This window comes from Phalacrocorax aristotelis, chromosome W (genome assembly GCF_949628215.1).
Source record: "Phalacrocorax aristotelis chromosome W, bGulAri2.1, whole genome shotgun sequence".
NCBI classification, from domain to species: domain Eukaryota; kingdom Metazoa; phylum Chordata; class Aves; order Suliformes; family Phalacrocoracidae; genus Phalacrocorax; species Phalacrocorax aristotelis.
In genome coordinates, this window is record NC_134310.1 from 8,851,202 (window position 1) to 8,876,586 (window position 25,385).

A 25,385-nucleotide genomic window follows, 5' to 3' on the forward strand; every position below is an offset into this window, starting at 1 on the left:
ATAGATTTTTTTTTTCTTTTTTCTTTTTTAAAGGAGAAGTGTTAGTGTAATATTAATTATAATGCATACATACGCACACATGCACACAGTGGGATTGCAATGTGTAAATAGAAACAAATAAATACAAAAGATCAAAGACTAAAAAATAGGAATATGTACATATAAAAGGACAGCTGGTAGCCAGCCCTGGAGCAGACTTGACACATCCTCGTGATACCAAGCTGTCAGTCCTGTAGAAATGAACCTATGAACCTGAGAAGCTGCAGTATTAAACTTAAAACTTTCCGATTCATCTTGATGAGATTGACACTAATATTCTTTTGAATTCTGATGCACTTATCTCCATTTTAGCCATTTTTTGGTACTGTGCCAGGAGTCAGCAGTCACTGAGCACCTGATAAAAATCTGCGAGCAGGTTATCAGTTCCTTGGGCGCTGATGCATTCCACACCTCTTCTGCTTTCACAGCCAGATGCAACCTCAGTGAGGGTGTAATCCTTCCTCTGCTTCACTGGCTTGTGCTGACAGGTTTGCTCTGTGAGAGGCTGTCCTCAGTTTATTCTGGTCTCTCTTCTTTCCAGGATGGCACGCTCTCTGAATGAGTGGCTGTGGCAGCATGAGTTCTGGCTGCCCCCAGGAATCACCTGGGAGGACGTGCAAGAGTCCGAAGACATCCATTACCCTCAGCCTCGTGATCTCTTGCTCAGTATCTCTTTTGCATTAATCTTGGTTGTCATTCGATGTGCCTTTGAAAGGTAAGTTATTTAGTACTGTTTGGGGTTTTTTAGGAATAATGCTGGCAGTTTGGGTCCAAAAGCTGGGTTTATTGTCTGTGCCAGTGCATGACTGAAGCTCCAGGTCATAAAGTCTGCTGAGGTACATTTTTCAGCTCTTTCTTTAGCCCTGTACTGGCTAAAGAAGTGTGGTGAATATAGAACACAAACCCTACTCTTAAGGTCTAATTATAAGCGATGTGACTTCCTACACTTAAAACAGGTAGACCCTAGATGAGGTTTATGCTTGTGTTTTAGAAGGCAGACATACTGTTTTGTGTTCTGTTGCACATTACTTGCTGTCTCTGGGTCGAGTGCGGCAGAAATCATGTTTAGACTACCCAAATACAGTTAAGTGTCCTTTATCTTGGGTAATGGGGATCTGGGGTATCACACCTGACAGGCAAGCCTGAATAAGATACATTAGATTGGGCTGAGTCATCTGACCTCAGAATCAGCACTGCATAGCCACATGAACGTGTGCATTTCACTGACGGCTACTCTGGGTTCAGGAGTGTCATTTCCAGTGTGTCATCTGCAGTGCACATAGAGACATTTGTAGCTGCTTCTTTCTGGCCAGAGCCATTTGAGTGTTTTGCATATTACTCTTCAGCACAGATGATTTGGGGCTTATGGCAAGGGCATAGCTAGAAATCCTGCAGGCTTCATTGACTCTGAGTTTCATAAAGGTCCTGAGCTGGTGCTGTTGCTCTGTACAGTTTAGTCAATAGTCATCATGGTCTGCAACACATGGTTTGCTGGTGGATAACTGATATTCACCATAGTGTCAACCATTGTCCAGACTACAGAGTAAGTCCCCTTTTGTGATTTTGAATACTCTTCAAAGTGGTCTTTGTTGGACTGAAAAATCCCTATTCCTAGTTGCTGATCAAAGAGGTAATCTTTTGTCTAGTCAAATCTACAGTGGTTTTAGGCTTAGAAAGAGGGGAAAAAGACAATTAAAATGTTTTTGTTATCTGTCTCTTTAAAAAAAGTGGCTGCACAAGAAAATGGAAGCAGACCTCTGTAGGCTAGAAAGATGTTTCTTCTCCAGATTCTGTGTGATATAAGGACAGCTTGGAAGAGTTTCTAGAAATTGAAATGATTCAGAGCTCTGCTGTAAGAATTTTTTTAAAAAAATAAACAACAAATTATAGCCAGTATTTTTACATAAACACAAATGCATAAATGATTATTTAAATAATCATTTTATGTTTATACAAAAACGGAATCCAAATCTCTTCTTTGTAAACAATACATTTAGTGTGCATTTCATAAATTCCATGGATTTTACCCTGTACTTTCCTGTGGACATAGGTGTCTCTGTTACCTCCAGTGATGTGGGAACCAGGGTGCTGTGGGTAACCATTAAAACACAAGTGACTCTCTTGCTGATCTACAAGACATGGCTGGATGCAGCACTCCTACCAGGCACTGTCAGTCGGTGACTTGGACACATTTGCAGTGTGAAGCTGGAGATTAGCCCTCATGTCCTGTGTTGATTAGGACTGTCCAGTTCTAGGCTCCCCGGTATAAGACATGAACAGGAAGAAGAAGGAGCCAAACTCTTCTCAGTGGTGCCCAGTGACAGGACAACAGGCAGTGGGCACAAACGGAAACGTGTGATATTCCTCCTGAACATAAGAAAATGCTTTTTTACTGTGAGGGTGGTCAAACATTGGAACAGGTTCCCCAGAGGGGGAGTGGAGTCTCCATCTGTATTTGAAATGCAGCTGGGCACAGCCCTCCACAGCCTGCTGTAGCTGACCCTGCTTAAGCAGCAGAGGCGGGCTGGATGATCTCCAGAGGTCCCTTTCAGCATCGGTTCTGTGAATCTGTGCCTTTATTCCTTTTCCTCCTGCTACACCGCTCCTAGTCAATCTAAATAGCTTTTCCATCTGCTTTAAGATGCTAATGGCCAGGTAAAAAGATTTTTTTTTTCTTTCCCATCTAAGCGCTGCCTCAGCTGGGAGAGTTTCCTCAGGGCTGGTCCTACTCATTAATTTTAAAGCTGTTTTGATTCTCAAACTTCATTAAATAAAATCTTCTCGTTACACCCTTAAAAAAAGATAATATCACAAGCCCATTTTACAGGCCCAGGAAACCTATAACCATACCACTATATTACCTATGCCAATTACAAGCCACTGTTCTGAGCTATATTCTTGTTTGTCCTAATTCTCTGCAGTCATTTATTTCAGCATGACATTTTCCCATTCTCAATCATTACTGTTTCACATTCAGTTCATCCTGGAGAAGAAAGCTTCCCCTAGTGAATGGGAGGTATGAATCAAGTCCTCTGTTGCTCCGTTACCTTGTATGTACAGAGGCACTAGCCCTGTTTAAAATAATTTGTACAAAGTTTGAGAATTGCAGACTGAAAGTATGTGTGTGTTATCTCTCATTCTCTGTGTAGATGGCCTTGACTTTGTAGCTTTGTATATCTGGTCTGTGGGTCAAAATGAGTGTCTGTAACTAGTGTACAAGTTTGGGTTTGGTGGCTTTATCTTGGTCTCTGGCAATTTATTCTACCTTGCAGCTGTGCATTGGGTGCAAAGCAGTTTTTTCTCTAGATGTGCTCTGTGTTCCTGGTGGTGCCTGCTCTGGGATTTCAGAAGTGCTGTAATGTGTTCATGTCATTTATCTGTGTCAGAACTCCAGGAAAATACTAAGAGGCAGGAGAAGCCCAGAGGATTTTCTGCAATCCCTCATTCAGCAACTGCATCAGCCACCATGCTTGGCCGATGGTTCCATCTTCTTGGTTTGGAGATTAAACCTGGGAAAGGCCCCGCTTCCTCAAACATGTATTTTCCTCTCCTTGGCACCTGCTGGCTGAACTGGAAAAAACTGAGACAGCAACATCCTTTTAACAGCCAGTTATTCTGTGGATTAGGTGGTGGCTGTGGGAAGAGGACATGTGGCAGCTGGGTGGGGCCTGGGAGAGCTAAAGAGGTTGTGGGTGCAGCCCTGGGGGAGAAGAAACAGCTCACACTCCAGTGAAGCAACTCTTCTGGGAGCCAGTTTGCTCTGAGGAAGGTGGGAAAATGAGGCATTCAGTGCTGGAGAGCAGAAAGTTTGTTACTGCTGCAGTGCTCCTAGTCTTTGCCACAATACTGAAGCAGGTGCTGGGGGAGGTAGGTAATGATGTCCTGACAAAAGAGAGGACCTGGAAGTTGGGAACCTCTCCCCTTCCTTTGATGTTTCCAGATTGTGCTTGTGAGTAGGAGATATGTCCTGCACCCGTAACTTGGAGCCTGATTTTAAGCACCTGTATACCTTAGCAGAACTTTTCCCCTGACATATGCCTGCAAGCAGGGATGTCAGCTTCTCTTCTAGTTCTGTAATGTTTGAGACCCTTTTCCATAAAAATAAAATTCTTGGAGTTCTATGATTGTGAAGGAATCACAGCTTCTATCACAAAGTGTTTCTTGCCTGTACAGTTAGGAAAATGTGGAAACTGAAGTGCTTTGAGGGACAGTAAAGCAGAAAGCCAAAAAACAGAATTTACATCCAATTTAATAATCTGCTTTTGGACTTGACTAGTGATTTTTGGATGTTGGGGAACTGAAAGCCAATGTAAGTGAATTTGAATCTAAATAGTTCCCAAATTGCAGTAGAGGAGGATTTTAGTCAGAAAGATGAGGTCTCCTCTTCGGAGAGTTGTGACAGTACGTGAGCCACGTGTTGTACATTAAAAGAAAGGGATACTGTTGATCTGGAGGGAACAGATACTTGAACTCAGAACCAGAAGAAAGATAGAAGAGGACACTCTTTTCAAGTATTTTATTTTGAAATGTATCTTTCTGAAAATCATTTTGCACAGAGACTTTTGTTGTTGATCAATAATCAGGAAGTATCTGAAAACAGCTTCCTGTTAGGTCCTGTGGGCAGGTTTGTTGTGCAAAGATGTGGGACACGTTGGAGTATTTAATTGAAACCTGTGAACTGACTTGACTCAGATTGGACAGTAGCACTGTAGTGACTTCAGATCTTGTACCAAACGGAACAGTTTCACTTTGATGTGAAGCACTCTCCTGTAAGCAAGAGAAGGTAGAGACCATTCTGGGAGCGCAGGGATAGCCCTCTGCCAAAGGAAAGCATGAGGCTAAAAGAGATTGTGCAGTTCAAAGAAGAGAAATTCTGTTTGCTGCTGTCACTGGTTGTAAAATGTGTTCATCTGATTCGTGTCAATATGGAACAATGCTAGGGCCACACAGTGAAGTGTGACCCTCTAACATTTGACCGTTCTGTTTGTGCTTGTGTAACCGAGGGCCGTTCAGTTGACTTGTTAACTGTCTTAATGGTTGGAATGTTGATTGGCGATTTGTTAAGTTAATTGTTAAGAAAGAATTTTAGTTAGGAGTAGAAACTAACACCTGAGAATTTTAACAAGATAATAAATAATGCTTAGGCCAGACAAGAGGGCATTAGCAATGAATGCTTCATTGACAAGAAGCCTCCTAAAAGAATACAACTCAGTAGAACTTCAAGGACTAACAGTGGAAACATCCTGCTACAAAGGAGAGTGCCAAGATAAGGGAAGGCCACAAATCAGCCAGTAGTGATAACAGGGAACTTCTTGGCTCAGAAGGCACTGAAGCATGAAAACTGGGGGAAAGGTAATTCCGGCAGGGGGAGATTGCGACCACCGACCCAATTCAGGACCAAAAAGACTTGCCCCCCCACACCCATAAAGAGCATGCGTGCTAATCTACATGGCAAGTGTGGCTAATTTAAATACGGCTGACCAACGGTAAGTGGGATGCTTATCACTGACCAATGAGTGTAAACTTAGGCATGTTTATACTAAATTGTTATTAATTAAGTAACTGAATATAAACCCTGTAGTTTTGTATGACGGTATGCACATTAGGCGGAAGGATCCCCCGTGCATCCAGCGCTGCTTGCTTGTCTCTATTCAATAAATTGTAAACTTTAATTGAAAATCCGTTTAAGGCTAAATTAATTATCACACTGGTTATGCATTTCTTAGTACTAGAAGATATTTGCTAAGCGGCACCACCCAAGTGGCACCCTTATAAATTAAAAAACATCGGTGGGAGGGAAAAAACCCCAAACGCCCCCAAAGTTAAATTATTTCTTGTAGCTCATGCTAACACTGAACACCTCTGCAGAAGGTGTGTAGCCCTCTTTTGCAAGGTGAGGGAGTATCAGTTTATGCCCCTTCATGATTCATCCATTTAGTTTCAACTTCAGCAGGTTTTGCTCAAGACAGTTTGTTCTTTGTTAATTACTGAATAAAATGTCTTACTGTGTACTTTCATGGGTGTGCTGGTTTTGGCTGAGAAGGGGTTAATTCTCCTCACTGTGGGGGTCGGCTACCTTTCCAGCTTCCCGCGCTCTGCCACAGGGCGGGGGGGGGTCTGGGAGGGTCAGGGCCATGGTGGGGGTGGCTGGCCCCGACTGGCCAATGGCAGGTTCATTCCATACCATGTGACACCATGACCAGTATATTGAGGGGGGGCAGTTTGTGGCTCGGGAGCGGCGCGGTGTCGGGTCGGCGGGTGGTGAGCAGCTGTGTCGCGTGCGGGTTGTTTCGGCGGTTTGTTCCCCTTCCCTTCCCCCCTTCCCCGGGGCTTTGCGCCTCTCGTTGTTCTCCTTTACATTGCATTTCTACTGTTGTTTCTTTTAATTTTAATTATTAAACTGTTCTTATCCCAACCCACGAGCATTACCCTTCTGATTCTCTCCCCCATCTACCAGTGGGGGAGTGAGCGAGCGACTGTGTGAGACTGAGCTGCCGGCTAAACCTCGACAACGGGTAAACCATGAAGTGAGAGATCTCACTGATGAAGGAGTAGGCTTGAGATGAAAATCATCTCACTGACTGTGTCTTGCCTTACCTATCTGTGGAGAGTGGTACAGTTTAGTCCTCAGACTTTCCCCTACTGTCTTCCAGAGAGCTGATAAACTGCCATGATGAGACCATCTCTGCAACTGAGATGATGAATCTATGATGTTGAAATCAGTACAAGCACCATCCTCTTAGGGTTGTGCCTGGAACAACATTGAATACTGAGTCAGAGCATACATCCAACATGTACAGATGTCCCTTAGGAAAAATTTCAGGCCTTGATTTCCCAATGGTGTTCATGAAAGTAGGATTGGTCCCATAACTCATGGTTAAACTGAAAACCTCAACAACAAAGTAATTGCAACTTTGGTTAATTACACCCTGTGTTCATCCTGCAACTGCCTTGTTTCTGTTATAGTAAGATTTTATGCCATGACCATAACAAACAAGCAGGAAAGAGAGAGGGACAGGGTTTAAACTACATTAGGAAATCAGTCAGGATAATTTAAATAGTTTTTCAGTAAAAAACTTGTTGGCAAGCTGCCCTGACACCTGGCAGAAACCTTCTCTTTCCTTTTTTAATGTGTCTGGAAAATTTCAGACCTTTCAGTTCCCAATGTGGACTGATAAGCTGCAGTAAGGTGGTTCTTCAGCAACAGAACTTGATTACATCTGCCTCTTCACAGGAGCTTGTATTGAATTACTTGCCTTTAAAAAAGAAAGATCAGGTCCACTTCAAGGAACCACTTAATATAAGAACCAAGACCTAGTGCAGAGCTTAAGGTAAATGTTTTCTCAATTTCAGTATAGTCACAGATATCATTGAAATACTGTGTCATTGTTCTTAGCACAGGACCTGTTGGTCCTATGTCACTGTTAACCCTTTTGATATTAAACAAATTATAAGATGTAATTAAAACATTTCTAAACAGCAATCTGAGCTAAAAACCAAAATTCCCAATGATGGCTATATTTCTCTGGCATCCAGCGGTCTGCTGCCTGCAGCAATGCCAGGGTGTTGCTGAATTTCACTGAAACTAATCAACTCTCACACATAGCTTTTGTGATAACTATGTGCCTTCTTGGAAAGTAGCTAGGAAGCACACTTACCCCTTCTCTCATGGTAGAAACGTATCTTTTTCATTGGCCTTGGTACATCTTTGTGCCTGTAGCCAGTGATGCCAAAGGAATTTCCCAGACATGATGAAAAAGAACAACTGATATACAGGCCGGTGGGCCGGCTGTGCAAAAGAGAGGTGGAAATCAGAGTGAGCAGAATATTTAACTGCTGTGTTTTATGCCTTAATGTAATGGAAGTTACAACATTCTGTAGGTAGGTGGTCTTTTTATAAAATTGCTTTTGATACTTGTTAATTAAATTAAGAAACATGTTCTTGAAAAGAAAACTTCCAAAAGACCCTTCTGGAAGGGTGCTTGATCTAGAATAGTCCCTAAGCACATGCACATATGGTGTATAGGCTGTATGGCTAGAAGAGACCACAGGCAACCACACCATATAATCACAGTCATAAATATATCCCACACTGTTTTTAAGTAAAACATCTTTAAACACCTACACAGTGAAGTAGCTTCAGCAGCTTTTTTTTGCTGCAAAGTAAAAAAAGAAAAAAAAAAAGAAATCTTGTTCTGTGTCTGAATCACTAGGGATAACCAATCAGGGGACCTGCCTGAACAGCATGAAGGCATGAAGACTGACCAGGCAGAGCAGGCTTGGGTCTCAGCACTCACTTCCTCTGCATGGTATTTGTCAGCTCATAACCAGCCTCAACACCGATTTACAGTCGATAACCCCATAACTGTCAGGGAAGCTGTTAGCACCTTAAGCAAAAGACTTTTACTCCAAAATATGGAGATAAGGTTTTCCAGAGATTTTGCGTGTTCGGTGTTTAGCAACAGTGCTGAAAAGTGCTTCTAGGCAGACAGTTTGCTCATTTCTCTAATGAGACTAATTGGATGCCGGTGGAAGTATGTAAAAGGTAACAATTAGTAAGGAACAACTAATTCTTCAGAAATTCATGGAGGGTGCAGTTAATTTGGGCCTTTTTTAAAAATGTTGATTTGCCAAGTTTCCTGTTTGTGCAGTGTCGGTGCAGGACCTCACTTCACACCATTGATGAGCTGTTCCCTACTGCCGAGGGAGAATGTTTGTAGTGGAGGAGGTGAATCGTTGAGCACAGCAGGTCTGTGCCCAGTTTTGTTATCCCTTGATAAGTGTTTTATATTTATGCAGATTTTTTCTTTGCATTGTTTCACTGTGAAGGACTGAAGATGCACAGCTAGCGTAAGCATCCATTCCTTGTGACTAGGCTTCTAGTTGCTGTGTCCTTATTTTACAACCGATGATTGATTTGCATTAGGAAAAATGGAGGTAAGTTACTCCAGTAAAGACCAAGTGGCCTCCTGTTTCAGCAGGACATTGCTTCTGCATTAATACCACACATCTGGTAGAGCCTCCCTCTTGATCCTGAGCCAATTCCTTAGTTCAAGTGGATGCCATGTATTTTCAGTATTCTAGATCGAGTGGTGAAAACCATTTAGGCCTTATCATCAATGTGGTACTCTGCATAAGCTGCAGGCAAGCCCAAGACCAACGATAGGCCTCATGGCGCTCTGCAAGCCTGGGCTTTGTGCCATAATCCTGGACACTTAAGCACAGTGGACGGAGAAGCTGAAAAGCAGGATGTAGCATTTCTGAACCTCAGGTAATTTTGGATATTATAGCACAGAACTGAGGACAGTAGAATACAAGTCCCACTGTTTCTGCTGTAACTTTTTGCTGTAAGGGTTTTTTTTTCTTTTCAGTGTCTTTATCTATCTTATCTGCTTGACATGATACTTGTGCTTAGGTTCAAAATGTGGGAGGCAGCCGTTACATACTATATCATGTCTTAACAGTGCTGCAATATCAGAAATCACTGTTCTATTTTTGGCTGAACCTTTATCTTTTCTTTTGCAGAGCCATAGCCCTGCCCCTCAGTAGCGAGCTGGGTGTGAGAGACAAGCAGAGACCAAAAGCTCAGCCCAATCCCATGCTGGAAATGTTCTACAGTACATGCTGCAAGAACCCTGAAGAGGTGAGTCCTTTCTTCCTTTGCTTTCCTCTAGATTTAGCCCTCGTGTCTTTAGCCAAATAAAATCAAATTTGGAATCCTGAAGTTTGGTAATGCCACTCATATTTGGAAGCTCAACAAAGCCTTTCAGGAAGCCAGCTGAAGTCTTGGCTGTCATCACAGAGGTTGTAAGGAGTGTCAGAGAACTGCAAACACAAATGGTGGGTAGTTTTCCCATGAGAGATAAAAAGAGTGATCTTGAAGAACCTGGCAGGATAATCCAGAGTTACAGTGGCAGCTGCTGAGGGGAAAAAGCATTGGCAGGATTGTGACTTGTTAGGAAGTATTAGGATTTAACTTTGTAAATGAAGTCCCTGGATGTGACCCCTGTGGTAGGGAAAGGAATCAGATTTTCTTTCAGCTCCTTTTTGCAGGCTTTCTTGGCCTTGAGACAATAGCTTACTACCCTTACTAAGGATGTATAAGCACAGGACTGGGGTTCCAGTCCCAAAGGGTGGTCCTAGTGTGAACATTTTGCTGCCTCGACCAGGCTGTTGTGGCATGGTTCATAGTGCAGTGGGGCAGGTGGAGCTCCAGGACATTCAGTGCCAGGTTAAAAGTAAAAGAATGGAGGCTAAAATAAAAATGCAGACATTCACCTGGGTTGCACAGCCAGCCTTTCTCCCCAGCAGTGGGAAGGAGTTCTCAGGAACACTTGCCAGTATGATGGTCTCTGACCTTCCTCTTGCCTGTCTGCGAAATCCACACATTTCTCAGTGAAACTACTCCTGTTGCAGAGATCTAACCCAAGGCCTGGCTTTGCAAGCAGGATTTCCTCACAGCTCTCCCTGCACCCACATTGTACTGAAGCCAGCACTTTTATCCCAGAGAATCTGTGATACTGGAGCATATCCTCACCATGAGATCCTGACAGCAGTATGACATGGAGCAAGAACAGTGCAGCTGGCGGCTGCCTTGCTCTCTCTGTTCACCAGTTACACCTCAGCCAGTCTTCTAGCTTCCTCCCTCTTCCGTGAGCTCTCAGACACCTGTTTATGAGTCAGCTTTTACTTGTCCAATACAAGCTGAGATTTTGCTGTTGTCAGCAGCCTTCTCCTTGGGAGGAATTACGCATTGTGGAGCAGTTGGAGAACATAAATCAGTGTCTCCATTTGTCTCCACCACAAGAACAGAAGTCACTAAGAGTGGAAAAAAGCACATCTGAAAATGGGTAATGAACATACTTTCGTACAACATGCTCCGACTATGTAAGTCACTCTCACGTGATACCATTAATGATACCATTGCATTCCATGAAAAACTATTGGTTTACTTAAAAAATAAGGCTGTCCATGGTGATGCTTCCAGAAGGAATATAAAACATGACAAACTTTTTTTGCATCACATGCCAAACTCTGAAGAGCCTAAGGACAAGAAGGAAGGTAATTGCAGGATTTCTGTGGGTAATCTATTGAAAAATTATCCCTAACAGGTTTACCACAATGGGAAAATATCTGGTAGGAAAATGGTGTTGCTTCTGCTGTTGACGTCAGTCAGGTTATTGGCTGATACTGCTGAAATGCTGAAAGGCATGACAAGATTCAGTGCAGAACTTTAAAAATTATTTAAGCTGCAGTAAATCTTTCTTGGTGTGACAGATTTAAGGGACTTGGTCCCTGAAGACAGTGTAAAGAAGTGATTCAACAACAAACTCCTGTGAAGAGATGAGACCGGAGTTTGAAAGTTGAAACTGGAGAAGTTCACATAAAAAATGTAAAGTTTCAACATTTAGCATTAATAACCAGTTGCTTACAGGGGGAATGGAAAGATTTTCTACTGTTTGAGGTCTTTACACTAAGAACAAACAGCTTTCTGAAAGATGCCTTAGCCTGAACAGATTTGAGCTTGCCAGGAGCTTCCAGCTGGGCTCTGTGGTGGGTCAGACGAGATGCCCACATTGCCCTTTCTCACCTTTGAACCTGGATCTGAACCCTGCTGCCTCACCTGTTTTCCAGGGTGAGCTGATCATTTTAGCCAAACAGTGCGACCTGCCAGTGAGGAAGGTGGAGAGGTGGTTCCGGTGCCGGAGGAACACAGACCGACCCAGCCTGTCGAAGAAGTTTTGCGAGGCCTGGTGAGCAGGAGCACAAGCCATGAGCAGCAGGGGCCTTTTGTTGGAGCTGAGCTCCACAGGCAGCTCACTGCCTCCCCACCTGACCCCCGCCCCTATGCAGAGAGCATCCTGGGTCTTCCCTGTCCCACCCAATTCTTCTGCAACTCTCTGCTGCTTCTCTGTTACTGAAACATTCCTTGCTTTTCCCCTTTATTTTCACTCCCTTTTATTCCTGTCTCACCTTTATTCCTTATAAGGCTTCTGCTTCTGAATTTGTAAGACTGGCATTCTGCTTTGAAACACAATTGTACCTGAAAAACTCCCTACTGTTTTGCATCTTACTGCTTTTTGCTGCTTTGCTCCTGTTTCAGTGCCTCCAAAAAGACAGCTTTTCTCTTGCTTTTCCCATGACTTCCCTTTGCCTCACTGCAAGCTGATTCCTTCTGCTGCATCTTTTCTGCAACTGTTCTGCATGCTGTTGCTTTCAAAAGTCACAGGCAGTGGGCTAGATTGTATCTGCTGTCAGTTGACTTCAGCATCCTGAAAGTCAAAAACCAGCACCCTTTTATAGTGGCAGAAAAAGAGGCCTATGTGAAAGCTTGTGTTTTCCAAAGAGCAAAACTATTCTTGGAAACAGCAGTGTGGAAATCCTCCTTATTATGTGGAGGCACAAAATAAATCTCATGTCAGCCGGTTTTGTGAATGTTAGTCTTGGCTAAGCTTTCCACAGAAAAAGAGGATTCTCCTGAGCTTGGTTTAAATACCTTGCTTATGAGTGGCTGCTCTGCTATTCATGGGAGGAGGGAGGTTCTCCCAGGAAAGCCACAGAAATGAAAGAAATCATTAAATAACTGCAGTGCTATTCATCTGTCTAAAAGTGTGTATTCATAGGGTAGGAGTCAACTTTGAGGTAGTCACCTCATGCTCTGTTTAGCATTCAACCTCTGATTCAAAACCCCTGCCTAAAAACCCTAATTGAAAAAGAAAAAAAAAAGGATGTGTATTATTTATTTATAATATTTCAGATAGTTGCAGTTAGAAATATTTACAAAAATCTGTGGACAAGGAGTTGTAATGCAAGCATGCTTAATCTGTTTCCATGAAGATGAAATCTAAGTTCTCCCTGCACTCAGCTGACTTGCAGTAAATAGTACCAGTAAACAGTAAATACTTTCTGACTCAACTCACTGAGGATGGTGTCCTTCCACCTGCCCTCTATCACCATTTGCAGTCTGTAGAAAGAATGTCTTTCTGAGGTGATGTAGCATCTTTGTACAGTTTATGTCTGTCTTGAAGCTCCTGGGGGTTTCATTGACAGGTGGAGTCTCTCTCTCTCAAAGTGTAGTTATAGGACTGGTTTAGACAGTTTTACTCCTTTGAAGATTTCCTGTGTTTAGTTTATTAACAATTTGTTTATTCTCTTGGGGTGAAATTCCCCTCATTCCTTACTACATGTGTGTATATTCAGTGTAACCTGCCTCTGTCCACTGCACCTGGCAAACAGTTCATATATACTTCAGTGTGGGTTTAATGCGGGTAAATCATTATCAGCTCCCGACTGAGACCAAACATGACAGTAATTAATTACTTTACATGATAACGAATTTAGCACCTCTAATCTCCAAAAGCCTAGAAGAGAGATTGGCATTGTTTGACTTTTATCCATGCATCTGCTAGGGCTGGGAAGGTTTGGGATGATTATCTGGGTGGTTTTAGTCAGCAGGATTCTTTTATTTTCTGCCGTCTCTAAAGCAGAAGAATTGCTCTTTGTGTAGTCTGTTGAATGTGCTAGTGACATGCAAAGAGCCACTCCTGTTACAATCTGGGCAAACCTTGAACATATTAATGTATGTCTTTGCCTTAATAGTGTCATTCTTTGAACGACTGTGACTGATACCCAGAATTGCAGCTTGGTGGTTAATGAATGGGATTCTAACATACTTTGTTTTGTTTGTTTGTAGCTGGAGGTTTACATTTTACATCATTTCTTTCTTCACTGGACTTGCTGTCCTGCACGATATGAGTACGAGTACACAAGCAGTGCCACCTGCTGTTCTGCCTAGCCAGTGCTTGCAAGAATGGCAGATTTTGTTGTCTAACATGCCCTTTCAGACCTTCTTATAGGGGTTTTCCCACCAGGTTAGTGTGCATCCTCTGCACAGCACACTTAAGAGACCACAAACATATTGGACCATGCTTATTTTAAAAACTCCAGCTCAGAACCAAGATGTTTCCTCTTCTTCTGGCAAAGCAGAAGACAATTGGGATTGTGTAAAAATACATTTCTGTGGGGTAGGAGATGGAACACTTACCTGAGATGGAAGCTGCAGGGCATGTTTGTGTGCTGTATCCCATACCTGTTTAAGGTAAAAAACTCAGGCTTCCTTTGGAGCATGGACTGCAATTTAATAATTTTATTTATTAATTTTCTTTTCCTTACCCAAGGTGTGATTGGTTCAGGCTCATGCCTCTGCCTTTTCTCTGATTTAATAAATAATGAGTTCTCTTGATACAAACTGAACTGCTTCAAGAGGCAGAAGAGGCAACAGAAGCCGTGCACATGCTCTAATCACTGAGCTGTGGTCACTAAGCTGGGACTATGGTCATCCTCTGGCTGTGTTTTAAAGGCTTCCCTGGCTCTTTTGCTGAATCCAGTTCCTTACGCGAGCTTTGCAAAAGTCTTCTACACCAGGACATTCTGAGGGGTTAAGTAATGGAAAACCTGCAGATCCCAAGGCAGCAGGCACAAACTATGCTTGTAACTTCTCATTATTGTAACAAGTGAAGAACTTTTGAACTTGCACTGACTTTCAAGTCAGCATTTAAGGGACTCTAGGAGCATAAGGATTACAGGATGAGCTAGCAGAGGAGTGAAGGTATCTAAATCCCAACTGCAGTGTTTTGTGGATCTGTACATGAAAATAGAAGGCTATTCTTTGAGGCCAGGTATGAAAGTTTGGTATGGGCAACCTGCTTAGCATAGTACAAGAGCCCTGTGGCAACAGAAGGGGCAAGATCCTGTTCTGCATGTTATCCGACCTAGTTTCAGGTAATGAAAGATCATCTTCACTTGTAGTGAAAGTCTTTTCTTTATTCAGTACATATCTTCCAATTTTCACCAAAAAAAAGGAGGCCTCTGTCCTAAGGACAGTGCGTCTAGATCCTGGAGCAAACAGCATGTTATTCTGTTATCTAAAATGGTACCAAAATGACTACATTAAAAAGAAGGATAAAGAATTAAAGTGATAGGGTGTATTTGCATGTGACATTTCCTGACTTTTGCATGTTTACTTTGTAATCTGAGTAGTATTTTAAGATGTATTTGTTTTTGTGAAACACCCTTATTTCTGTAGAAAAAAACCCAAATGTTTAAATTCTGTATTAGTAGCTTTAGACTGGTGGCAAAAACCTCTGCCCCCTGAGTCAGTGAAATAGCACACATAGCAATGGAAAGTTGTCTCACAGTAGGCCACCAGAAAACAGCCTTATTTGCTGAGAATAGAGGAATGATGAAATTCAGGGATCTGGGGTTCCTTTCTAGTTTAGGTAACGTGGTGTGCCGTAGGTGTTTCAGAGTTTTTGCTTTGTCCTCTCTGATTCTATATCACACATCTCTCCTGGTTTGTACCTGTATTTGCTGTAAATCCGGCTCCCAACCCTACTCCCAGCCAGCAGGAGGCTGTGTCTGCTCTTAATTACCACTGCTTGTAAAAATGCCACTGCTTCCCTTCCATATTGCTCACATACCAGTAGGTGCTCAGTGAGAGAACAAGTGTTGCCTTCTTGCTCTTAGCTCTGATACCTGGAGCCTTGCAGGACTGTTATTGAAAATCACCCTTAGAGATGTGGCATAGATTATGTTCCATCACTGTAGGCTCTAGGACATGCTTGCTCTGATCAAATCTGGGCACAGCAAAGGGGCAGCATGCTTCATGCCAGAGGAACTTTTGGGGACTTTAGTTGCCATGTTTCTAAGAGTTTCTAAGCTGCCAAGTCCTAAACTACTGATGTTATATGAAGTGTGAACAAAGTACAATCTTTTCAGAGGTTCATTACTTAAGACTGCAGCATGATCCTCACCATTAGAGGAAAAACCATGTTCCTGACACACAAGTTTTCAGCCTTCTTACCACGTTTAAGTGTTGTCCAAACCAAAGGGATGCTTAACGAAATACTTGTAAGAATATTTTAATACATTCAAAACATAACCACCACCCCCAAACTTGTAGAAGGCATCAACAAGTTGGTAGAAATCTTCCTTGAGCTATTTTATTTGGAACTGGGCTAAACAGCATGTGAAATTTCAGCGCAATAGCCACAAATTGGCAATGTCACAAGCAACTGCAAGTTCTTGTAGTGGAAATCTCTTGGCAACTGAATTCCAGACAGTGTGACCAGCTCTGCCTGTAATATAACACAGCAAAGTCTGTAGTCGTAACAAACTAAAGGAGTTGGAAAGTTGATAAGAAAGTATTTCCTCTGGCATTCTCACATTCATGTTGCATTTTCTTTCCAGAAGCCTTGGTTTTGGGACCACAGAGAGTGCTGGACTGGATATCCACAACAGGTGAGTTGTGCAAGAGGGAAAATTGCTGTTATAAATCATGAATTGTCTTTTGATATCTTTTGAAAATCAGGTATATTAGTGACAAAAGACAGGGCACTGAATTAAATTCAGACTCACAAGCCTTAAGAATTCAAAGCCAGATCCTTGTCAAGGGAGAACATCTTTGTATCTGGTGTAATCTAAACACGATAGAGAATGAGTCAGGAAAGCAGGAGGAGACTGCACAAATAAAGGGAAAGTGAGAGTTCTGACCAGGTGAGCCAAGAAACTGAAAAATGGGAATGCTCCAAGGCTGTTTAGTTTGTAGAAGAGACTGAGGCCAGAGAAGGATGTGTTGCCTGAGGAGAAGCGAAGACTTCAGTGGACAGTATCTAGAGCAGAGGACATGCTCTCAGTGCTATCTACTTTCAGCTATACTGAAGAATCATGCCCACACTGCTCCCCAAGTAGTTAATTTCCCAGTAGAACTGGTCGTATGGCCAGTAGCGATACAGCATCATTCCCGTTAAGTTTGGAGAATGCTCTCTTACAGTTTTACAATGTATATTCTGTGTTTTTTTTTCACAACAGCACTGTGAGAAGCTGTCCAGTGGGTTGGAAAGCGTACATCTCTTATCAGCCCAGACCAGAATAACCTCAATGAAAATTTCCAGCTAGGCACAAAATCTGGTCCTTGTTAACCAACACAAGGAGCAAAGATAGCAACCAAAAGCCAGGTACTTTTTTGCCCAGCTGCCTCCCTTGCTATTCCTACTCCTATAACTTGAGAAGTTGAAAGAGTTAGAAAGGGGCTTCGCCCACTGAACACAGGAGCTCTTGCCTGCTCTGCATTTCCCCTTATGTTTTTCTGTACTCTGAATTCTCTAGAGAAGATGACTATTGCCTGTTCTATAGCAGGAGCTTTCCTGTATCACACCTGTGGGTGCCAGAGCAGACATAGTAAAGAGAGGCAAATTTCATTAAAGTGAAAAATCTGATTCCAGCTTTGGAAGAGGTTCCTCTGTCCTATGAGAGCAGCTGGTAAGTGTTTCTAGCAGGATAGTAATCTCCTGTATTACCATGCAGGGAGCCCCCATGCACAGGATTTTACAGTACTAGAATTTCCTGGGTAGGAAATAAAATCTTTCATTAATTGAAGAGGAGGCTGAAGGAAACTTGATCCCAGTACCAAGATAAAGTGAAGACTGCCTATGTTCCAGGGCTTTTTGGTCTGGCAGTCAAAGTTAGAGCAAGCCCCCATGACTGTACATCGAGGTTGCAGACTCATAAAGGGAAATGTAATGCACAATTTTAGCGGTGTGAGCCACAGGAAAAATAACAGAACAAATGAGTGAAGAATGAGGTAGCATCTCTCAATCCCAGTCTCCAAACAATCTGCTGTTGCTCAAAGGCAGAAATTTTAGGGACAAATTTTAGGGACAAATCAGTTCAGTGTGGAAGTCAAACCATACAAACAGGTGGTACTTGAATAGGAATTTAAGACTAAAAGGATCGCTCAGGTCCTTGTGGCCTGTTCCGTACATTTGGAGTACATTTTCAAAAACAATCCAAGCCATCATAACAGCACACTGGGGTGGGCTGACCCTGGCTGGCCACCGTGTGTCCACCAAGCCGCTCTGTCTCCCCCCTCCTCAACTGGACCAGTGAGACTGCCTTGGACTTCATAGAGTAGTCTTAAAGTCCTGAGATGTACTGCAGAGTACATCATCTTTGGCCTATGGCTCTACTCTGATTATTTCTGGTGGGGAACTGAGAGTTGGCTCACGTGTTATATGTAAGAAGGAGGTGACTGATCTGAAACTTCCCCGGTGACTAGAGTTTTCTGGGGCTTAATTACAGCCCTACTAAAACCACACTTTCCCTTCACTGCAGTTCCCTCTCTCTTGCAGAGTGCTCTATAACACCTACTATTACTCCATGGAGATATTCCAACCCTTCTTTGGATACTACTTCATGAATGCTCTCCTGATAACCCTGCAGCTGCTCCATGTCTTCTGGTCCTGCCTAATTATTCACATAGTCTACAAGTTCATCCTCCAGGGCACGGTATGGATCAGTGTGTAGTCCCCTGTACATCACATGGGGAGGGAGGGTCCACCTAGACCATGTGGGAGCACAGGGGTTCATCTGGGATGGATTCCTTCTTGCCCTAGTGAAATTATACATGCACATTCCTAACAGTGAAGTGAAAGGACCACTCAGTATTATTAGGGAAAGTTGACAAAAAAAAGAGTGAAATTTTAATGAGTCACTACAATGTTGGGTCCACTTCTGATGCTTATATTCAAGAAAAGTATGTATTGGACTCCAGGGGAGATTTCCATTAACAAAGCCAGTGACATCTGAGTAAGGATCCCAATACTTGGTCCAGTATGATTAGCATTTGTAACAAAACTAAGAAATCAAGGCAGGGAAAGCTATTGTGATTGGTGGGGCCAGTGCAAAAGTGCTTCCCTTATAGTACAGGATTTTTAATTACAGTGTTACTGAGATCACAGAATCTGAATGGCTGAGGTTGGAAGGAACCTCTGGAAGTCTTGTCCATGTTCCCTGGCTCAAGCAAGGCCACCTAGAGTAGGTTGCCCACGACCATGTCTAGGCAGCTTTTGAATGTCTCCAAGGACAGAGACTCCACAACCTGTCTGGGCACCCTGTGCCAGTGCTTGATCACCCTCTCAGTAAAGAAGTGTTTCCTGATGTTCTGAGAGAGCCTCCTGTGTTTCAGTGTGTACCCATTGCCTCTTGTCCTGTCACTGGGCACTACTGAGAAGAGTCTGGCTCCATCTTCTTTACACCCTCCCTTCAGGTATTTATATACATTGGTAACATCCCCCTGAGCCTTCCCTTCCCCAGGCTGAAGTCCCAGCTCTCTCAGCCTTTCCTCATATGTGAAGTGTTCCTGTCCCTTCATTATCTTTGCAGTCCTTTGCTGGGCTCCCTCCAGTACATCTGTCCGTGTCTCTCTTGCACTGAGGAGCCCAGAACTGGACACAGCAGTCCAGGTGTGGCCTCACCAGTGCTGAGTAGAGGGAAGGATCACCTCCCTCGACCTGCTGGCAACGCTACTCGTAATGCAGGCCAGGAAGGGCAAGGGCATATTGCTGGCTCATGTTCAACTTGGTGTCTGCCAGGACCTCCAGGTTTTTCTTAAAAAAGCTGGTCAGCCCCCATCATGTACTTGTGCCTGGGGTTGTTCCTCCCCAGGTGCAGGGCTTTGCATTTCTCTCTGTTGAACTTCACAAGATTCCCGTCAGCCCATTTCTCCAGCCTGTCAAGGTCCCTCTGGATGGCAGCATGATCCTCTGGCATATCAGCCACTCCTCCCAGCTTCGTGTCTTCAGCAAACTTGCTTAGGGTACAGTCTGCCCCATCATCCAGATAATTAATACATGTTTTGTATGGATTGTATTACAGTGCTGTAGATGTCTACAGAGTAGCTATTTCTGTCTAAATGAGCTGTCTGGACTCTCTTTGTAGCAGTAAACAGGCATGCCCAAAGCATAATTCATTCAAGATTGTACCCAGGTAGTGCTGTTCATCCCTATCATAGAGCACCCCTAGATGAATGTCTGAGATCATAGAATCATAGAATCATTAAGGTTGGAAAAGACCCTTAAGATCATCGAGTCCAACCGCTAACCTAGATGCAGCTGTATAAACTTCAGTGAAATGCATCCCACTGTTTCTGACCATAGCCTGTGGTATTTGCTGTGAGACCAAACTGCTGCTCAGCATGGAATTCTTCCCAAAGCCAAAGACATGACCTAATGGCATTAGATTGGCCACATGCCAAGGACACAGTCCAAGAGTACTCAGTCAGTGCCTTGTGGGAGTTGACTTCATAGCCCAGGATCAGTTGTTTTATTAGCACCCAGCTGGGGAATTCTGTCTTATGGGAACTGAGAACAAGCATTAAAGGCTCTTCTTCATCCATATTGTCCCCATTTTCTTTATCTGCCTTCTCTTAAGGTAGCACAGAGTGAATTACTTGCAAATTAGGAAACAGAAACTTCACACAGGGCAGAAAATGAAGACGCAACTGAAGGCCCCCTTTTATTGTTTTTCTAATTCTAGTGTGGACTGAATTACCTTTGCAGTTATTACAATGTAAAATGATGAGGTAATAAATAGCCTTATTAGAAAGGAATGAACCATCAGGGAGAAAAATACTGAAGCATATCCAGAATTTTTCCTATTTTAGCTAAAAATCATCTGCCACATTTGATGCAAAAATATATTTGAGAGCTTTCTGTATTGAGCAGTGAACAGCAAAGACAAATTGTCCTAAAATATCTGTTTCAAGGATGATATTTAGTAGCCCAAAGTAATATCAGCAAAAATACAGGACATTCTTCCCTTTTTGAGAGCCATGAAATTCTCACTCCAGTCAGAAGTTCACATTCTTCTCATGGGCCTTGCTGATCTCCACAGTTTTCCTCTCTGGCTACAGGATTATCTGCACCACTTTCTCACATCCTGTCCCCTAATCCCCAGTAATTAGAACTCAGTCTAGATCCTGAAGTACGAGTTTCATTCCCTCATACAGGCAACCTCAGATATACATTGTAATTCATGCAGCTGTACAGTTCCTTTGCAAATCTTGCTAGGTTTAAGGCCTCAGCCACATTCTATGGCCATGAATGGATAAACTTAGGAATATTGATTACTATCTGTCCTTATGCCGCAGATCAAGACTCCTGCACAATTCCTGAACTGCCAATTCCAGATTGACATGAGGTCCAGGTTGTTCACAGAAGATAGCATCTCCTACCCGAATTGTCCTTGGAGGCAGTTTGCATTCAGTGCAAGTTTAGCTTCTTACAAATCCTGTCTGTGTTTGGGTGTAGAGATCTCTAGAAAGAGCATCAGACCAAATAGACTTCTTAATATGATCCAAGAGATATCCCCAGAAGAACAGAGTAAATGGAGACTATGGGTGTCCATGCAGCAGCTGACACACCCCTGGGCAGATCCCAGAGCTCAGGTCGCAGAAGGGGTTTGCTGCTTGCCCTCAGAGCACTCTGTCCAACAAGAAGTGTGACAGCATGAATTTGTCCCCAATTCTGGTATCTTTTATTGCAGAGTAGAAACAGCCTGGGAAGCCAGCAAGTCCTAGGCTGCCTTTCTAAACTGTCATTTTATCACATTGTTTCTTCTTTGTCTTCCTTTCAAAGCAATGAATTAAATATTTACAGAAGTGGATTACAGATCTCTCAGTCAATAGCAAGAGGAAAAAACCTGAACATAAAACTGAATGTAATCAGAGTTGAGTGGCTTTGTGTTGAGCTATTGGTTTGCTTGAAAGCATATGTCCAAAGCAGTGTGCTCAACCTGCCACCACCCAAGCCATGTGTGGTCAGAAGCTATCTCCTTGTCCCTTTTGGAAAATGTAAAAGAGCTTGATTAACTGCCTCCCCCCAGCCTTCTTCCACACAATGATGCCCAAAGCCACCATGTGTATTTCCTCAGTCTCACACAGTTGTCCTCAGTCCTGAGCATCCGTGGTTTGGTGCTGCTTCTCAACCTGTACAGTGATTCCTAAAGTTTATCATCGGGATCATAGCTAAGATTCCACTGAGGCTGAAATCAAAGAGTCAGAGTGAATCTGTTTCCAAAGGTGATGTAAAAGCTGAAAGGACATGATAGAACTGTGTGTGCCAAAGGCAAGGGGCTGAAGTAGCAGATGAATGTTTAGCCTGTGGCTCAGCCAGCACTGCTTCTTGTGCAGACTTCTATGTTTGTATTGCTTCTCATTCACATTTTTCTGTAGATGGAGAAGGACATGAGAAGTGACACGGAAGAAAGTGACAAGGATGAAGAAAGAGAAAAGATAAGGGTAAAGGAGAAAAACAGGATCACATATTTCAGCAACGTCACAAGCAACAATTATGTCCAGAGGAATGGGTCTGAGCCACTGAGCAACAGAACCCACCTCACCAATGGCCATGTCAAGGAAAGATAGCTACTGTTCACGTGCTTCTGATCTGGTCCTTAACAAATCCAGCCCACCGTCTTTAGAAACAGTTTTGCTCATCGTATAGATAAAATGGAGTGTGATTGCAGTATCATAGTTGAATTCCTGCTTCCCATAAACAGAAGTGTTTATAGTCAGTGATATTTGAAGGAAGTTTTTGGTCTTTCTTCAGTAAAAGCTTACTATAGGTTGTAGCCTTAAAGTTGAAGCAGATAGAAAGGGATCAAAGTGCGTTGACTTGTATTAGACTGTACCGTAGTTGTTGTTAAATGTGTTAATCTTCAAAAATACTTTTTTTAAAAAAAGTGGATAAACTCTGTCAATGTCAAGTCTTAACCACCGAATGTTGTTTGGTAGGAATCTGTTTAGCCTTGATCGGCCTCTGGAGGCCCTGGCCCCTTGCCACTAATGATTATGGCTAACAAGCGTGAGACTCTAAATCTTAATATGGGGACACCCCTTTTGGGAAGACAGGTGCCCCATACACACTCAGAAAATTAAAACTGAGCATAGTGGAATGAAAGCTTTGAAAAGACATAGGAGAAAACATTTTCTGCTCAGAGGAAATTCTGCTGTGTGCCATATGATGAGTTTTGTAATGGTATGGATCTCAGTCCCTTCTGTTGTCAGCATTATTGCCACAAAGGTGGGAACTCCAAAGTCCAGATTAGGGAGAGTACCCACCCGAATCAGTTGGAAGAGCTGGAAAATCCAGGAAGCTGTGTCTCAACTTTCAGGTAATCCTTTAAACCTGTTTGGAAGGAAATGCAGTCAGAAGAAGGGATGTGACAAGAAACAAGATAATCTAGAAGACAACACTGATGTGTTGTTTTCACCTAGTGTGATTGGCACAATGGGAAATTGTGGGAAACTATAGGCTTGAATCCACATGCGGGTCCCCTGATAAGTTGTTTGAGATAGAAAGCGGGCTGGAGGATTATAGGTACGCGATGGAATTAGCTTGACTACAGACCCGGCGTCAGACCCGCTGATGGAAAATTACAGAGATCAGACCCGATGATGGGAAATTACAGAGAATCTGCAAGTCACCAGGAGGAGGAAGAAAGGCGAGAGATATCTCGGCCTTGAGAGCAAAGAAGAAAGGCAGGGATATCTCTCGGCCTTGAGAGCATCCGACAAACAACAAGGAGTTTAGGCACGAAGTACAGAAATAGACTGTTCGTTAAGGAGGTGTCGCAATCCGTATGAAGTAATTGTTGAAGCTTGTTTACAAGAGCATATAAAAGCGCTGTGACTTAAAAATAAAACTGAAGCTTGCTCTATCACTCACGTTGAGTTGGCTGCTTGCTTTCCTCGCTCGCCGCAGGAAATGTTTACAGAGTCAGCTTGTGGCAAGAAGGGAATACATTTCCCCTATCCTCAGAGGAAAATGGATCCAGAGAAGATCTGCTGAACCTTATGGAATAATGCTTTAACATGGCCTTCTAACTCTAGGGCCTTTGCCTAGATGTATCAAGAATAGCAAGTTTAGAGCAGTAGTCCATGAAGTCATGATGCAGTTCTGCTTCAGTTTGGTTAGATGTCCTATATCTTATATCCTGGGTAGTCTTAGACTTTGGATTCTGTAATCCCTTAAAAGAGTTAAATTAGTTATGACATGTTTTTCTGTTTTATAGATCAATTAATCTATGAAACCAAAGTACACATCCACTGTAATGAGCGCAGGGACTTAGACTGCCATGGCCATGCAGACACTTCCCTATATGTGCCCAGAAAGGGCCAGTGCTAACTGGGGGGAGGACATGGACCAAGGAAATGCCTGATTTGAGGAGGTGGTGCACATGGTTAAAATTAAAAGGCGAGTGACAGCATAGACGGACAAGAGGGTTTTCAACAATCCACCCAGTTCACCTGAGATGTGACTGAGAGGGCTTTGATCTAAGCTTGTATGTGCTCATCTTAGGTTTCAGTCAAAATACATTGGATAATTTTGGAGGGGGAAAAGTAGTTCCATCGCAGGTGATTCCAGGGCAGTAACATACTCTGGAATGAGAGCATCTGTTCCTGCAACACCATTTAAATTTGTATTTGCTGAAGATAGTTTGCCTCTGAAACCTTGAGTGAATTTGAAGTCCAAAGTACATGTTCTGGATACTGCCATGTTTCTTTAATCTGAGTATACAGCCTTGCCACTCCTCTGCAGGTGATGTGTTCAGGAGGGATGGTTATATATCATTTTGTACTACTGAATGTAAATGTTCTTTATAAATTACTTTTGAAAGGTTTGATTGTCTGGGCTCTTTTCTTCTACTTTAACTAGCAGGAGGTAACCTGGCTAGTTGTGCATTATAGGTGGATGAGGGAGACACGTATGGGTGCCATTGCCAAGGTCGATACACATGCAGCATGCATGGAGGTGATGTTGCAAACCTGGGACCTGCAGCCACACTGGGCCGTGCCAGTAGAGAACTGCAGCTGCCTGATTTGTCTCCTACTGTGTTGTGGTTCAGCCTCAGCTGGCAACTGAACACCACGCAGCCGCTCGTTCACTCCCCCCCACCCCTGTGGGATGGGGAAGAGCATTGGAAGAGCAAAAGAACTTGTGGGTTGAGATAAGCACAGTTTAATAATTACAATAAAATAATTATAATAATAATGATAATAATGACAATAATGTTAATATAATAAAATGGAAAAGGAAGGGAAAGAAAAAAAAGGAAAAAAAACCCCACAGAAACACGAACGATACAACCGCTCACCACCCGCCGACTGATGCTGCTGGTCCCCGAGCCACGATTGCTGCCTCCCTCCCCCGGCCAGCTCCTCCCAGTTAACATACTGGGCATGATGTTACATGATATGGAATATCCCTTTGGTCAGTTTGAATCCGCTCTCTTAGCTGTGCCCCCTCCCCTCCCGGCTTCTTGTGCACCTGGCAGAGCATGGGAAGCTAGACATGTCCTTGACTGGTACAAGCGCTACCCAGCAACAGCCCAAAACATCTGTGTGTTATCTCAACATTTTTTTCCGTGCTAAGTTCAAAGCCCAGCACTATACCAGCTAAAGTGAAGAAATTTAACTCTATCCCAGCTAAAACCATGACATACTGGTA

General features: G+C 43.1%; 1 protein-coding gene across 1 annotated transcript; it reads left to right on the forward strand.

The window, feature by feature from the left end:
• Positions 1-579: 579 nt before the first annotated feature.
• On the forward strand, positions 580-24,558 carry LOC142049737 (ceramide synthase 4-like). The gene is made up of 9 exons (XM_075077670.1): positions 580-754; positions 9,565-9,682; positions 11,674-11,792; positions 13,733-13,790; positions 16,288-16,338; positions 18,211-18,384; positions 22,109-23,175; positions 23,640-24,178; positions 24,217-24,558. The coding sequence occupies exons 1-7, from the start codon at positions 582-584 to the stop codon at positions 22,298-22,300; spliced, it is 885 nt and encodes a 294-aa protein (XP_074933771.1). The 5' UTR covers positions 580-581; the 3' UTR covers positions 22,301-23,175; positions 23,640-24,178; positions 24,217-24,558.
• The last annotated feature ends 827 nt before the right edge of the window (positions 24,559-25,385 follow it).

Excerpts from the sequence above, each read along its gene's own strand:
- LOC142049737 (XM_075077670.1), top strand. The coding sequence starts at position 582 with ATGGCACGCTCTCTGAATGAGTGGCTGTGGCAGCATGAGTTCTGGCTG. Across the intron at positions 13,791-16,287 it reads GACTTGCTGTCCTGCACGAT|AAGCCTTGGTTTTGGGACCA; the intron begins ATGAGTACGAGT and ends TTTTCTTTCCAG. Across the intron at positions 18,385-22,108 it reads AGTTCATCCTCCAGGGCACG|ATGGAGAAGGACATGAGAAG; the intron begins GTATGGATCAGT and ends ATTTTTCTGTAG.